Here is a 15,346-nt window from a genome sequence, read left to right as displayed (position 1 = left end):
ACCGTGAGATCGTGACCTGAACCGAAGTCGGATGCTCAACCGACTGAGCCCCCGGGGGCCCCAGGAGAGGTGGGTCTTAAACACATGAGTGAGCCCCCCCGGGGAAAAGCTGGGGGAGGCGTTCTGGACAGAGGGAGCTTGCAAGTGACAGCTGTTCCCCTGTTGGGTGGGCCGCAGACACGAGCTCAGGGAAGCATTGTGAGGTGGTTTCTAACCCCCACTGCACAGGCCCTAAAACTAAGCCCCGGAGAGCATGGGCCGTGGCCACGGTCAGAGCAACAAGCGGGAGCACAGGTCTCTCTGGTCTGACCGGGGTGGCACAGCCTCCCCTAACCTGCAAGGGTAGCAGAGAGCATACTCTGGAAGATTCCACCAGCAGATGTCAGGGACAACTCAGGCAGGGTACCCGGCTCGGCTGTCTCTCATACACCCCCAGTTTTCTCGGCCCCTTCTGGCAAGCGGTGGCTGAGGAACACGGGGCTAGTCCAGGGGACCGAAGTGGGAGTCTGCTCCGTGCAGTCTGCGGAAAAGCTTTCACTTTTCTGACAGAGAGATGGGCTGTTGGCTTCAGGCCACGTGCCCCCTGCCCTCCTTTCGTCTGAGTGGAGCATGAAGCCACGACCTGGGACAGCAGCAGCCACCTTGAGGTCACGAGGCAGCCGCACGAGGACAGACTACGGCGGCCTCTGCTGGCAACGGAATGGACCCCAGCAACTCCCGAACTCTGGGCTTTGGGTTATTCGGGACAAATAAACTTCCACGGAACTATTAGGTGGATTTTCTGTTAGCTGCCACCAAGCGCAAGGGCACGGGGCCGGGTGCCTTGGGTGGTGATGAAGGTGGGCTTCCCAGGTTCAATCCCGTCCTCTAGCGGCATTCACAGCTGCCCGGTCCCTCTCTGCTTAGCACAGCTCCAAGCCCAGCCACACTGCACCCGCTAGAAATCCCAAATCCCTACTGAGCCAGAATCTGCACCTCAACAGGGTCTCCAGGCAGTCTGGAGGTTACCAATTTGCAAAGCTGAGGAAGTGCTCAATGCCCAACACCCCCGCCCAGTCGGGAGGCAGGCTGGCCAGTCTGGCAATGAAAGACAGTCTCTGCTCTGGTCACTACATCAGCGGTACACGGATCACCCAGGAGCCCCAAACCTCAAGCCCTACCCCGAGCCTCGGAGGTGGGCCCAGGAATCTGGGTGTGAGGCACATAGCTGCAGAAACGTTGCTAGGCTCAAGAGAACCTGTTGGAAAGGGGGCGGTGTGCAGGGTGAAGTGACATGACCTTGTGCGGTCTTAACACAGGGATGTCTCCTAGCTAAGCAAGGGTTCCTGAGTACAGGTACTCAATTTCACTGAAATTTCTATTCCTTCCAAGAGTACAGGAACCATCTCTCATCTGTCCATCCATCCTCCACCTGTGTCATCTATCCATCCACCCATCCATTCCTCCGTCACCCATCCATCCATCCATCCATCCATCCGTTCCTCCAACTGTCATCCATCCATCCGCCTATCCATCCATGCATCCATCCATCTTCAATCAGTCATCTTGGAGAGATGCAGTCAAGAATGTTACAGAAGGAAGGAACAAATATCTTTGCTCATATTTATCAACCTCAAGTGTCCCTGGTACAGACTTCTGTTGCTCGAAGCCCTCTCTCTCTACTGCGGGGTGGTGTATGACACTTGCCCTTATGCTTTAGGTTATTCTGATCGGTGAGCAGAGCTTACCAGTCTGGCTCATCGATGAGCGGACACTCGAGATTCAGCTCGCCCGTTACAGATTTTCTGCCCCTGCAAAGCAGCAAGTGCTCAGACACTGGAGCCTACCCTCTGGCGACAGGACCGTTCCTGGAGCACAGAGCAGGAACCTAGGAGTGGCGTGTTTGCAATAAAGGGGGGACCTAACTGGCTAACGTGTGGGACGAAGCAGTGTCGATTCTAAGACAGCACTCGGGCAGCCCAGGGCCTGGGGATGCGGCAGGAAGCTGGTGGCTGCGGGGTGAGGCACGGGGGACACACCGTCTCCCACTGCACTGGCAGAGAAGGGCCATAGGGACAGTGTGCCAGCCTGAGGCCATCCCTCTGTCTGGTCCACCCTGGCAGCCACCAGCAGGCCTGTGGGAACGAGTCAGCCGTCCTTGTATCTACCTGTGCGACATGATTTGGCTGCAGCCGAGAGGGCCGGGTGTGCAACCCCACCCGCCGGGACAACTGTGCATAGGGACCAGGGCACATGTGGCCGAGGGCAAGCCTGTCTGGGCCCACAGAACTCCTAGGCAGCTGACGTCCTGCGAGCTCAGGGCCATCATCCCCACGACCCCGTGTCCTGAGACCCTGAACTCTGGTGCCCTGGCCACATCTGTGCTCCTTCCATGGGGATGCACAGGGCTGCCCTCGGCTTTCCCGCCTCCAGGACGTATGTCCCGGTCCACATGTGCAAAGATACACACATACACATGTCACTTCAAAGAAACAACACCAGGGTGCCTGGGAGGCTCAGTCGGTTGAGAGTCCGACTTTGGCTCAGGTTGTGATCTCACGGTTTGGGAGTTTGAGGCCCGTGTCGGGCTGTGTGTCAGTGTGGACCCTGCTTTGGATCCTCTGTCCCTTACCACCCCTGCCACCTCCCCCCCCCCCCCCAACCAAATAAGTATATTAAAAAAAAAAAAAAAAAAGGAAAAGAAAGAATGCCAATGGTTTGGGTGGGCAATTCCCTGAGAAGCCCACGTGCATGCGAGGGACCACAGAGTCCCAACTCGCCCCTGCAGCCAGCCCGGTGGAGGGGACAGCCAGCCAGAGACCAAAGGTGCCACCAGAGCCGGGGGGCACCCCCATTCCTTGCCTGTTTGGGCACTCGAACGCTGGAGAGCTGGTTTTAGACTAGGTTTGATTGTTAACTTTGGAAAGCATTTTATATGTTCAGAAAGGTGAGAATGTTTTGATATTGTTTTCACGTTTCTAGAGGAAACTAACTCTAGCTTGAAAATCAAAGGTGACAGTGGGGAAGGGAAGTTCACCATCAACAGCTCAGAAGAGCCCACGGCGAAACGGATGGTTTCTACACAGTTGTGCAACGGTTGGCCTCATCCTGAAACGCAAGACGACTGGCTGTACTCACACTAGTGAATTAAACATTCCGGAACTACCTCTAAACCATTAAACATTCTGCTAATGGAATCCCAATACATCAAAGGAAAAGCTCCAATCTCTTTAATTACAAAAGTAGAGAAAACACATAATTGCAATTGAATATGCTATTTTTAAATGCATGTGAAATATTGAATATTTTCTAATAAAACAATCGAGCTAGCCTTGCAAACATATTCCAACTGCTTTATCTGTGCCTACAAAGTTTAGAAAAAACTCGCATTTCCTTACCTCGGGGAGTATGCATTAATAAAATAATTAAGCTCAGCATTATTTTCTGCTCAAAAAGCCTTACTTGTTATTCTGGACAAACAGATATTCCCTGAGCTGAATTAACTGCCCTACTTAGAAAGTTCTTACTTTGAGGGGTCACTCTCTCAGGCACACACAGCTTATCGACAAAGTAGACGCCCCCACTACATCCTGAAGTACAGATCAAAACTATTTAGTTTTCATCGCAGATCTGCAAGGGCAAGACGGGTTTAAGAGTATCTGTTGAAGCGAGCTTTATCAAGAGCCAGGCAGCGTCTCCCTCCTGCAAGATCTCGTACCGATGTTCTCTCTGTAGTTCATCCCTGACGGTTAGACTTGGGGTCCGGGGACTCTTCCTTTCTGGGATTACAAATACTCTTTGAAAGCATTTCTGACTTTTCCACAGCCCACAGTTCTCTCGGTGCTCCCACAGCCAATCCGGCGAGGACGCGGTGACCCTCCACTGACGCTTCCCCATCTCGCCGCTCCTGGAGCGGGAGGCACGGGCCACGGGCCCCCAGGCAGACGGCAGACACGCTGTCTCCACCGCGGACAGTCTCTGTCCCCTCCCTGCCGCCCCAGGAGCAAGGTGCGTTTTTCCGGCGGGGTCGTGGAGGCCTACCTAGGTAAGGCCACAGGCACGCTCCTGCGTCGGCCCGTTGGCCTGAATACCACTGAGGACGCTTTGTTTGAGCCAAAGGGAAGCCGGCAGTTAAGAGCCAGCGTCAAGAAGCTAATCCGTCGCTGGGTTCCCCTCGTCAGGGCTCATGGGCTCATGAGAAAACCCTCAACTTGTCTTCAGTTAAATACCAAGACCAGCCATGATTTTCATGTCGAGGACCACGGAGCCTGCGTTTCTAAAACCGAGAACCTAATTCAGGACCATCGGAAGACACGGATGACCGGGTTCAGAGCCTAGCCCGAGAGACCACCCTTAAAAATGACCGAATTCTGATTGTGATTTAAAACCTGCTCTTCCAGGGGCACCCGGGGGGCTCGGCTGGTCAAGCGTCCGACCGGGGCTCAGGTCACAGTCTCACGATTCGGGAGTCGGAGCCCCGCGTCGGGCTCTGCACGGACAGTGCGGAGCCTGCTTGGGATTCTCTCTCTGCCCCTCCCCTGCTCACGCTTTTCTCTCTCTCTCTCTCTCTCAAAATAAAAAAATAAAAACTTAAAAAAAGGAGAAGGTCTTAAAAAACAAACACCACTCGATCTCGTGTGTAGTCCTTGGCACAGCAGCGGACAAGCTGAAGGGTCAAGGCCTAAAGGTAAACTGAGAGATGGGAACGCCAAGCCCGGGGAGTTCCGGGTGACAGACAGACGACACAGGGGAACATGTAAGGGAGAGTCTTCCGATAGCCAGGAATTACTCACGAACGAACGACTTACAAGAACTGCTCCAGCCAAGAACCCACCGGGCGATCTTCAAGTGCCGGGTGCACTGAGAGTATGAAAATTACGTTTGGAGTTTTCCTCGGGAACAATGAGCCATTCGCAAATATTAATTGGTAAAGCTCGTTTTCCCAAATTGCCTGTAGCTCCTGACTGAAAATCTAGGAGGTTAACGCGACAAATAAAACTCTGAGACGCTGGTGATTTTTTTACAGTTCGTGTCTTCTTCCATCGCTGGCACAGTTTCCAGATCAGCTTCTTTGGTAAGCCGTTCCTCGGGTGAGGTCATGGGCCGGTCTGACTCGTTCTCAGCACGTGTGTCTGCGACGGATGCCAGATCACAGAACCGCTGTTCACCTTTAAGAGGCTGCCTGCACAAGACCTGCGTCTTCCGTGTGCTCAGTAAAACGTTTTGAAGCGCAAAGATGGAACCCCGGGGCTACAGAACTCTCCTGTGGGCGGCCCCGGGCCCCGCACGTCGAGTCCCGCCCGCCGCAGCCCCGAACGCTGTTACTAAAAATCCCAAAGCAAAGCCAAGCAGAAGACGGAGTAAGGCACGGTAAGCCTGCACGGGAACAGCTCCGTGCACAGGCCGCCCCTGCCTGAGCCGTGACGAGACCAGATGATCCCCCGCGGAAAACACGGCAACTCCAGGCTTATTTGTGAAGGGAAACGGATGTAAGATTCAAAACCTAATTTATCTTTACAGCATCGGAATGTGTGGGGAGGTTTGACGTACTTTCCACTAGGGATCCCTACGACTCTTACCGTCTGAAGCGTGGAAAATACGGTCCCCGAGCCTGCCGGCGCCCCTTAGCGGTGCCGTCGTGGGAGGCCGTGACACGTTTCTTCCGGGTAATTCTAGGTCAGAAGAGCTGTTTTTACGTCGTCCTTCAGAAAACAAATAGGAAAAGTAAAATGGAAATGTTTCGTGTATCCTGCGTGTGATAAAAACAAAATCTGCTAGTTGTAGAAGAAATGTTAAGACCTTTGTATTAGACATTACGTACCTAACCTAAAGTTATTAAAATTCACAAGTCCTTTAAATTAGGCTAGAAAGAAAATAAACAGAATTAGTGGCCACCTGGGGTGCCAGGACAGCCACTGAGGGAAATAAGTCACGCCTGGCTGTGAAAATTCCAGTTTATGTGTCATTCTATAAGTTAAAAATTTGTGTACCGTGCCAACTTTGAGAGCAGTTGGAGGGTTTGCAGAACCCCCGTGTTCACGAATAATCACGTTTGGAACTCCTGAGATCAGACGTTTATTTCCACATGTGAATCATACCCAGGGAGTGCCTCACGGGCAGGCCGCAGCTCCTCTCCGCAGGGCAGGGCCCGGGGTCCCTTCATCTCAGGGACACGGAGGGCACGGGCACAACGGGACCCAGCGCCAGCTCTCTGCCCCCGCCTCGCCCATGTTCTGGTTCTCCTCCCCCTGTAACGCAGCGCTCGGGCAAACACTGAACTCAGTCACGAGCAGAGGACCCACAAACGGAGCCGTGTCAATACAACCTGTGACGACTCCCAAGTCAGACCAAAACCTGCAGACATGGTTACAATTAGGACAGGGAAACCCAAGGGAATAGTTCACGTTCTCTGATCTTGTACTAGAAACAACCGTTAAGAAACAAGCATTGCTTTCAACGGCATACTCTTTTGAATACGTGTATACGCACACGGTATACGTGTATACGGTATGTGTATCCGTGTATAATCTTGACGAGGAACCGTATGCGCACCTGCGTGGGCAACACATGTGACAAAAAGCTAATCATTTAGAAAAGACTCTCTTCGTAGGAAACGCAGTAATCACGATGTTCACAGAGCTCGCCTTTATTTTACCTTAAATATAGTTGCAGTTCAAAAAGCTTCAATAAATTCCACGATTTAAAATAGAGATACCAACACATTTTTTCATGGTCCACAAATGATTCCACGGATTTTCTTTAGCAAAGTCGTTTATAGGAGAGTTTTCACATTTATGTTCTCAGGTAATCATTTGTATCTTCTCTCCCTCTAAACACTGTAGACTTGCCTAGTGAATTTGGGGAGGAAAAAGGAAGCTAAACACTAGTGGTAGTTCTTTCCAAACGACAACAAACAAACCACCCTGATTTTAGACCTGGAGAGGGTTTTAATGCCACCAAATTCTACCCTGCGTACAGAAAAGGGAGCAGGGTGTGAGGGTCGGCCCAGCCCGGTGCCCCCGTGTCCTTCGCCGTGGCCCCGCCCGGTGCGCCAACACGCCACACGCCTGTCAACTGGGGACAAAGGTGTGAGCGCCACCACGGGAACCGTGCCTGGCGGTTGCATTTTAACGTCCTCCCTGCGGGAAGGACGCTCAAGTAACGCCAGTACTTCCCAGCGAGGCGAGGACAACAAGGGTAATTTAACGTTCTCCCTCGCTTTGTACAGGACGTTCCGTAGACCGAAGTCAGCCAACAGACCCGCTAAACGGAACCGTCTCGGGGCGCGTTTCTCCACGAGGCGCGGCGGCGGGAAGGCCTTTCAGAGGAAGAAACGAGTGCCCGCTCCCACCTCGGCACCAGTCACCAGCAAACCAGCTCAGGATTTTAACACAAAAGGCCCGGCATGCTCGCCAGGTGACAGGCTGGCCACGGGGCTGCACGTATGTGACACGATCACGCTGCTCCAAGCGTGCACCAGAGGAAAGCCGCGAGGCCTCCGGGCTTCCGTGGCATCAGACAGGCAGCCAACAAACACGGCGACCCGGAGATGGTCGGGCTGGGGATGCGCACGCGGCCCGGCAGTGAGGAGATAGGCCTGACGTGTGTCGGGGCTTCGGGAAGCTGGGGTCGGGGCCCGGCCGCGGCGGCCACGCACAAAGCAACAGCAGGCGGGGGCCACGGCCTTCTCGCTTCCGAGGGGATAAAATTAAACAGCGCAGAGTTTAGAAACGATTGCTTTTTAGCCCTTCAGCAATACTTTTTAATTAGTTTGAAACGTTACTGGTTCCCGTAATGAACCCAGAATAGGAATATATTTAAATAAATAATTCTCAGGGGTCGTTGGCATTTACGGTTGACGCGCGGTCTGCGCCACGTGGAGCTGACGTCAGGAGCAAGCGAAAACCCGGGCTTGTTAAGCTGAAACGCCCCTGGCTTTACACTAGAAATGTTTTCAAAATAAGCAGATCACGTTTTCCCTGCATTGTAATTTATATTATTTTAAATACAGGAACCTTTATTTCACCATTTTAAAACACAAACTGAATTTACTGTCTGACTTGGCTCATGTTTCAAAATTTCCACCCCAGCACTGAAACCAGCCTGGGTCCATCCCTAAGGTGGAGGGTTTTGTGCTGGGGAGGCTGACCTGGGCAGTTAGTTCGGTGGTTAGGGTCCTCACCCGTGCTTTGCAAGGACCCCCCACCTCCCAGGCAAAAACTATTTCTAGCTATCAGTAGTTATCGAAAAAAGAAATGCATCACGCCTGTTGAAACCAGGAGCTGTTAAATTATTTAAAGTTTTACGTCTCCTCAAATGTTACCGGGGAGGTAAAGCTTCCTTTATGGTAAAGACATCCTCCCTCGGGAGCTAACAGACGAAGGTGCTGGTGGTGGACACACAGTGTCGTGAACCGCGCACCCCTTCCTTCCCGCGCCTACAATGTGGTTCGATGCACAGCCGCGTATCTGCGAAGCGATCCGAAGAGCCAACACTGGCACTCAGCGTTGAGGATGGGAAGGCAGTTGGGAGGGTAGTCATTTGTGGCCACCGCCAAGGCTCTAACGGGTAGGCGTTTTCTACCACATCGTCTTCCGTCACAGATGTAAAAAAAAAATCCACGATTAGGAGGTTGCATTTTTATTTTAGAAAAAAGTGAAAAATAAAAATTTCAAGACCAGTTGAGATACATTTAGCTATTGCTCAAATCTAAGCTGTCAACCCTCGTTGACTTTCCTCGGAGAAACACCACGGATATACATCCACCATTAACGACCGTAACCCCAAGTCCCACTTTTTTCCATTTGAATAATCAAGGAACGCGATTCAGAGATAAGATTACATCCTGCATTTTATTCATTTCCATATGACAAAAATAGTCACCTAGACTAAGACATCCATTTCAATCAGTAGATGTGTCGAGCCACAGGTTTATCATAAAAAATATTGGATCTTGGTAAGAGCGCCGGCTGGCTCCGGGGCCCCGGCCCTACATGGTGCTGCAATAGAAAAATAGTGTCTCTCTTCACCACACAGAGAGGGACGGCCTGGTCCTGAAGACGCAGGGGCGCGTCTCGCGGTCCCTTCACAAGCCATCTTATTTACAACACTTTACATTTCTTTTCCCTTAAGTTATATACACATCCTTCTGGGAGAAGAGAGAGCATCACACGGTACCAACTACTAACCAAAACCCAAACCCAAAACTCACACCAAAGAGGACACATAAATAATAAAAACATTCAACCGCTGAAGGCCAGTAGTGCCACGTGGCCGGGCCGAGGCCCCCGCCCCGTCTCCCGAGAAGGGATGGCCCCTCTGGCCGAGGGAAGCAGAGCTGGGCGGGGGTAGGGGGGGGACCATGCTCCATCCGACGGGAAGAAACAGCTCAGTCTGCTGATGAGGAGTCTTCGCACCTGTTTCTGTTCAAGGTCACGACCTGACTCTATGGCTGTTGTCGTGCTGGGAACATCGTCCTACTTCTCCACGTTAGCCGGGAAGTCACTGCCATCCGGTCCCTTCTTCGGGGCGCACGACCCCAGCGCCACCCAGCCGCCCGCGACATCTCGGGAGGGACGCGGCCGGACAGGCCACCCAACGCACAGAATGAGGTAGAAGGCGGGCCGCGGCGTCGCAGGTGCCCACCCCGCCCGCCGCCCAGCACCCCCCCTGCCCCGGGGCCCTGCCTCGCGCCAAGCAACTCAAACCTCGTCAGCAGCTTCAGGCTGGATTTTGAGCAGTTAGATGACATTGTGCTTTGTTCTCATCTGAGAAGATAATAAATAAATCGGGACTCAGACAAGGTCCCAGTTACCACTGATGACACCGCCAGACCTCTGCTATCTCTCCCCACTTTACTGCACACGGGGAGCGGTGGAAATCTGGTCCGGGGCGTGTGAAGAAAAGAGAGGACACTGAAATGGCACCCACGCGGTCTCTAGGTGAGTTCCCGCCGTTTCGGTGCCACGGGCCTATGATTAATTCATCAAAGCTGTGTCAGGGGTGGTCAGGCTTTTCAACGGGCTTCGTAGAAAAGTTAAATAAATCATTTTAATTTAGGAAGTGGCAGGCCCTAGTTGACTGAGGAACAGACAAATCCTGGTGGCTTTTCTGTCTCAGTGGCACAGATTTCTCATGTTGTTTGACCTTAAGACAAAACAAGAAACTGTAACAGTTTTTCATTTTCCTTAAACCAAAGTACTATTTATAAAATACTTTACATCTTTTTAAGCTTCAAATTATAGACAAACCTCTCTAATACAAAATACTAAAAGTGCAATAGTATAAATTAAGAGTTTGCAACCACATTATACAAACATTACCTTTTTATTGTACAGCTTTGATAACGTGAAATATTTCCTCACAACTGCTTATAATGTTGTGAATAATTTACGGTGACGTTTGTCTGTAACTTGTTCCCAGTCGCTGGGCTACAGACCACACTAGGGAACAATTGTCCACATAGCAGCTACAAACATTTAAGTTAAAAAAAAAAAAAAAAAAAGAAAGAAAGAAACAGAAGAAAAGCGTGGTCACTGACAGGTACTTGCACACGAGAGCATGCCGTCTTTCCCAGTGTAACTTCACTATTTGCCTGCATTGAAATAACTCATTTATAGTAAAACAAATTCTGCTTTAAAAAAAAAATCATCACACGGCCAGATGTATTCTGCAGTACAAAAGCTTCCTTTAAAGTTGGGGCTGTATTATCTGTTACCCGCATAATCTTAACATTATAAATACTACAGACAAAGGTACTGTCGTAAGACACAGCGCTGGGGGTACCGGACCACATCTTTCAGTTAATAGTCTAAAAACAGAGTTCAAGTTTCTAACTAATTCGAACAAAACCTTCGAGTGAGTGTCGCTGGAACAGCACAGGCGACCCCTTTCTCCTCTGGTGCGGGGGTGGGGGGAGGGGGACGGTATTAGGTTCGGGGAGGAACCAACCGGGTGTGGTGTGAGCCCTTTCCATTCCCAAGGCGGTTTTACAAGGACTTCTTTTTGACTTAAACGTATTTAGGAGGTTACAGGGTCCCCAAGAACAGTCCAGCTCACCGTGGAAAGAAGTACCATGCAGAGCTTACGAGACAACCTTCCAGCAGCCACACAGTGAACGCGTTTTCTACTACGGGTAAAATTTTAAGGAGAACTCGGACGCACGGCTGCACAGCCTGACGGTCGCGCTGGACGGTGTGCGCGTGGGACGGAGGGACAGGCCAGGCCGCGCGCACAGCTAATTAATACCGATCTCCTTGTTATCCTCGATAAACCTCGTGAACGGACGGCTGGCTCCCGTTTCCGAGTTTGCTTTGTCCAAACTCACAATGGGCGGACTACCGCCGGTGCGTGCTTTGTCCATCCCAGCGGTCAGGGAACCCAGCGGGGGGATAGCACTTCCACCGAGACTTACTGGGAGCTGGGGAATGCCGCCATTCTGGATGACAGAGATCTCGTTGTTCTTCATGGCGAGACCGTTTGTGATAGCCGCGGCATACTGGTTCCAGAAGCTGGGGTCAACGTTCATCGCTCGTGCTGCCAGATCCTTCTGGAACATTTCCGAAAACTTCAGAGCGTCGCCACCTAGCAGAGCCATGGGGTTTTCCACTGACAGGCGGCGGCCACGCCTCGCGGGGGCGTTGTTCCACATGTGTGTGCCCATGTGCACCTGCGTGAGAGACACGGAGACAGGCACAAGTAAGCCCGGCACGGAGGCAGGTGCGTGCCTGTCCTACGCTTCCCACGTGTCACCCAGACACCCAGCACGACGGTTTCGGAACTGGGCTTCTGTTCCCCGCTCTGAGCATCGGTCTGGGGACACCAAACATTGTTGGGTGGGCTTTTCTGAGCGGCTTATACTTTAATGCGTGACATTTCTTTTTATGAAACACAAAAAGCAAGACCGGCCGATACGTTCTCGAGTTTCTTTCAGCTGATGAGCTTGACGGGGTAACTCCCCCACGAGGTGCAAAGTCCGAAGGCCACCCGGGAAGGCTCCAGAGCTCGGAGGGCACACAGCCCCGCCCCTCAGTCCTCTCCCCTGGCCTCCGCGACGCCGTGTTTGCACTCCTGCTTCACTGGGCCTGTTTGGTGGCTTTCTCCCAAACGTGGAAGGGGCACCTGGGGCCAGCAGAGACCTCAGGTGGCTCACGTCCCAGCCCTAAGGAGCAGCCCCAGGTGGGGAGCTTTCCAGAGTCTCTGAAGAGGACTCCGGAGCCCGGACAGGCCTGTGACATGGACAGAAAGAGGCGTGTTTCTCTACAAACACTCATCTAATGTCCTGTCCACACTTCACCTTCCATGGAACACGTATGGTGTGGTCACCTGAAAACGTGAGCACTACCCTGGGCTGTTCCCCTCTGGCCGTCAGGCCAGGAGGCTTCTCGCGAAATGCCCCCAGCCCCTGCTGGCAGCCACGGACAAAACCAGGACGAAGCCTGGCCTCTGAACAGGATTTGTTATTTGTGTCTTATGGGAGTGTTTAAAAGCCATGTTCTACCACATTTGGGACTGCACCGGGTCCCGGGACTGCTGCCCAAGAGCAAAGCTTGTGTGGTCATCCCCCCAACAGCCTGTGCCAGCCCCCACCCCGTGTGGTCACCACCCCAGTAGCCTCCTCCAGCACCCCCCGTGTGGTCACCCCAACAGCCTCCTCCAGCCCCCCCAACCCCATGTGGTCACCCCCTAACAGCCTGTACCAGCTCCCACCCCATGTGGTCACCACCCCAGTAGCCTCCTCCAGCCCCCCCCGTGTGGTCACCCCAACAGCCTCCTCCAACCCCCCCCACTCCTCTGTGGTCACCCCCCAAAGGCTGCACCCCCACCCCATGTGGTCACCCCCCCAATAGCCTCCTCTAGCCCCATCCATGTGGTTACCCCCCAAAGGCTACACCCCCACCCCATGTGGTCATCCCAACAGCCTCCTCCAGCCCCCCCCCCCCCGTGTGGTCACCCCCCAAAGGCTACACCCCCACCCCATGTGGTAATCCCCCCACAGCCTCCTCCAGCCCCCCCCCCGTGTGGTCACCCCCCAAAGGCTACACCCCCACCCCATGTGGTAATCCCCCCACAGCCTCCTCCAGCCCCCCCCCCCCGTGTGGTCACCCCCCAAAGGCTACACCCCCACCCCATGTGGTAATCCCCCCACAGCCTCCTCCAGCCCCCCCTTAACCCGTGTGGTCACCCCCCCCAACAGCCTCCTCCAGCCCCCCCTTACCCTGTGTGGTCATCCCCCACAGCCTCCTCCAGCCCCTCGGGGGGCCGGGCCTGCACTGAAAAGCCAGCCCTTCACCACCGCTACATGATACGCATGCCCCCGCTAAGTTCACGCACAAACACGTGTGCACTTTAGACACAGGCACACGCAACACGACATGGCCATGTGCCTCGCTACTGGAGGGGGGTCCCCAGCACCTCTGCCCCCCCGGATCACAGCAGAGGCCCTGCCTGCAGCACCTGAAGTGGGTGGGGAGACTTGGCGGGCTGAGCCCCTCCCCCCCCCCCCCCCCCCCCCCCCCCCCCCCCCCGCGCTCAGCCGGCCCCTGCCTCCCGCCTTACCTTCAGGTTGCCCTTGGTGGTGAAGGCCCTCCCGCAGATGGTGCAGCCGAAGGGCTTCTCCCCGGTGTGCGTGCGCTCGTGGATCTGCAGGGCGCTGGCCGACGAGAAGGTCTTCCCGCACGACTGGCAGTTGTGCTGCTTGGGCGCCCGGCGTGGCGGGGGGGCCAGCATGGGCGCGAGGCCGGGGCCCATCACGGCCGGGGGCCCGGGGGGCACCTGCACGGCAGCCGGCAGCGGCGGGCCCTCGCCCAGCGCGATGGCCCTGCTGTGCCCGTTCACTTCCATTTTGATGGCGGCGGGCGCGGGGCCGGCGACCAGGCTAGCGGTGGTCTGGCCGGGACCTAGGGCAAAGTCGGGGTCAAACGACTGAGGACGCGGCGCGCTCAACGCGTGCGTCAGCAAGTGCTGCTTTAAATTCCCCCTAGTGGAGCAGCCGCGGCCGCAGAGCGCACAGAGAAACGGGCGCTCCTTGGTGTGGCTGCGGTGGTGGATTTCCAACGCGCTCCGGCACGCGAAGGGCTTGCGGCACACGGCACACACGGCGCCCGGACACTTACCCCGATCTCTGCTCAGGAACAGCAGGCTAAAGGGGGCCTCCTCCTTGCCGGCCGGCCGGCCGGGCTGGGCCGCCGTGAGGTCCAGCGCGCCTCCGTTTTCGGGGGCGGCGGGGGGGCTGTCCGGCCTCTCGGTCTTTAGCGGCGTTTCCTGCGGCTCCTCCTGGGCGCTGAGCCCCGGGGACTTGGAGTGCAAGCTCTCGCTGTGGCTGTTCATGGGCGACAGGGCACGCGTGGAGGACGAGGACTCCGACAGGGCCGGGCTGCCCGCGCTCCGGCTCTCCAGGTCGCCCGCGGCCGATGAGGAGTCGTTGCTCAGGCGGTCGCTGTCCCCGGACCCGTTCTCCACGGACCTCAGGGCGGCCAGCTGCGGGCAGCTCGCGGCCGGGTCCATCGTCTTCATCTGGTTCTCCAGGGCGGCGATGCTGGAGATGACGGAGGGGGGCGAGGGCGGGCAGGAGCCCGCGCAGGGCAGCAGCGGCTTGGCCGGGTCGCCGGCCGGCTCCCGCGGCTCGGCGTCGTCCTCCATGGAGTTCTCGTCCGCGTCGTCGTCGTAGCCGCTCAGGGCCTCGGCGGTCCTGCCGTCGCAGGGCAGCTCGGCGTCCATGGCGTCCGGGAAGCCGTCGGGCAGCGGCGTGTTGGGGATGTGGCCGCCCATGTGCATCCGGATGTGCTGCTGCAGGACCACGGCGTTGGTGAACTTCTTCTGGCAGATGGGGCAGGAGTGCTGCACCCGCAGGGGCGGCTTGGCCCGGTGCACCCCGAAGTGCGTCTTCAGGTTGCCCTTGGTGGTGAAGGCGCGCCCGCACATCTTGCACTTGAACGGCCTCTCCCCCGTGTGCGTCCGGTAGTGCATCTTCAGGGCGCTCTGGCAGCTCAGCACGCGGTGGCAGATGACGCACTGGTTGGGGTCCGTCATCTTCTTGTCGATGTTCTCCACCAGCTGCTGGAGCTTCGAGGTCTCGGACGTCTGCATGGAGTCGAGCAGCCCCCCGAAGGGAAACCTGGCCTTGAACTGGTCGGAGCCGGCCGGGAGCACGGGGCTGCAGAGGCCCGTGCAGATGCTGCCGTCTGCCAGCGCGGCGGAGGCCTGCCCGCCGGCGGGGACGTCCCCTGCCCTGCCGTTGGTGCCGGGCAGGCCCGCGGGCTCGGGTTTGGTCAGCGAGGAGCCGCTGAGCGCTGGCTGCGGGGACTCGGCGGTCCCGGGGACGCCCGACTCGGAGCTGTTGAGGCCGGGGGACAGGGACGTGCACTCG

The 15,346-nt window shown here is 55.5% G+C and overlaps 1 protein-coding gene across 2 annotated transcripts in view; it reads right to left on the bottom strand.

Moving 5' to 3' along the window:
- Positions 1–7,414: 7,414 nt before the first annotated feature.
- Positions 7,415–15,346, bottom strand: part of SALL3 (spalt like transcription factor 3) — a 21,042-nt gene continuing 13,110 nt past the window's right edge. The window contains exons 2-4 of one of the 2 annotated variants that reach the window (XM_053206075.1): positions 14,094–15,346; positions 13,537–13,877; positions 7,415–11,647 (exon numbers count right to left, since the gene is read on the bottom strand). The exon at positions 14,094–15,346 is cut by the window's right edge and continues 1,663 nt beyond it. In XM_053206075.1, coding sequence (XP_053062050.1) covers positions 11,216–11,647; positions 13,537–13,877; positions 14,094–15,346 — 2,026 coding nt within the window. In that variant the 3' untranslated portion in view covers positions 7,415–11,215. Of the gene's footprint in view, positions 11,648–13,536 lie in introns of both variants that reach the window. The other variant, XM_053206074.1, reaches the window with a different exon arrangement.

This window comes from Acinonyx jubatus, chromosome D3 (assembly GCF_027475565.1).
Source record: "Acinonyx jubatus isolate Ajub_Pintada_27869175 chromosome D3, VMU_Ajub_asm_v1.0, whole genome shotgun sequence".
In the NCBI taxonomy this organism is placed as follows: Eukaryota; Metazoa; Chordata; class Mammalia; order Carnivora; family Felidae; genus Acinonyx; species Acinonyx jubatus.
This window is presented reverse-complemented; position numbering and strand designations above follow the sequence as displayed.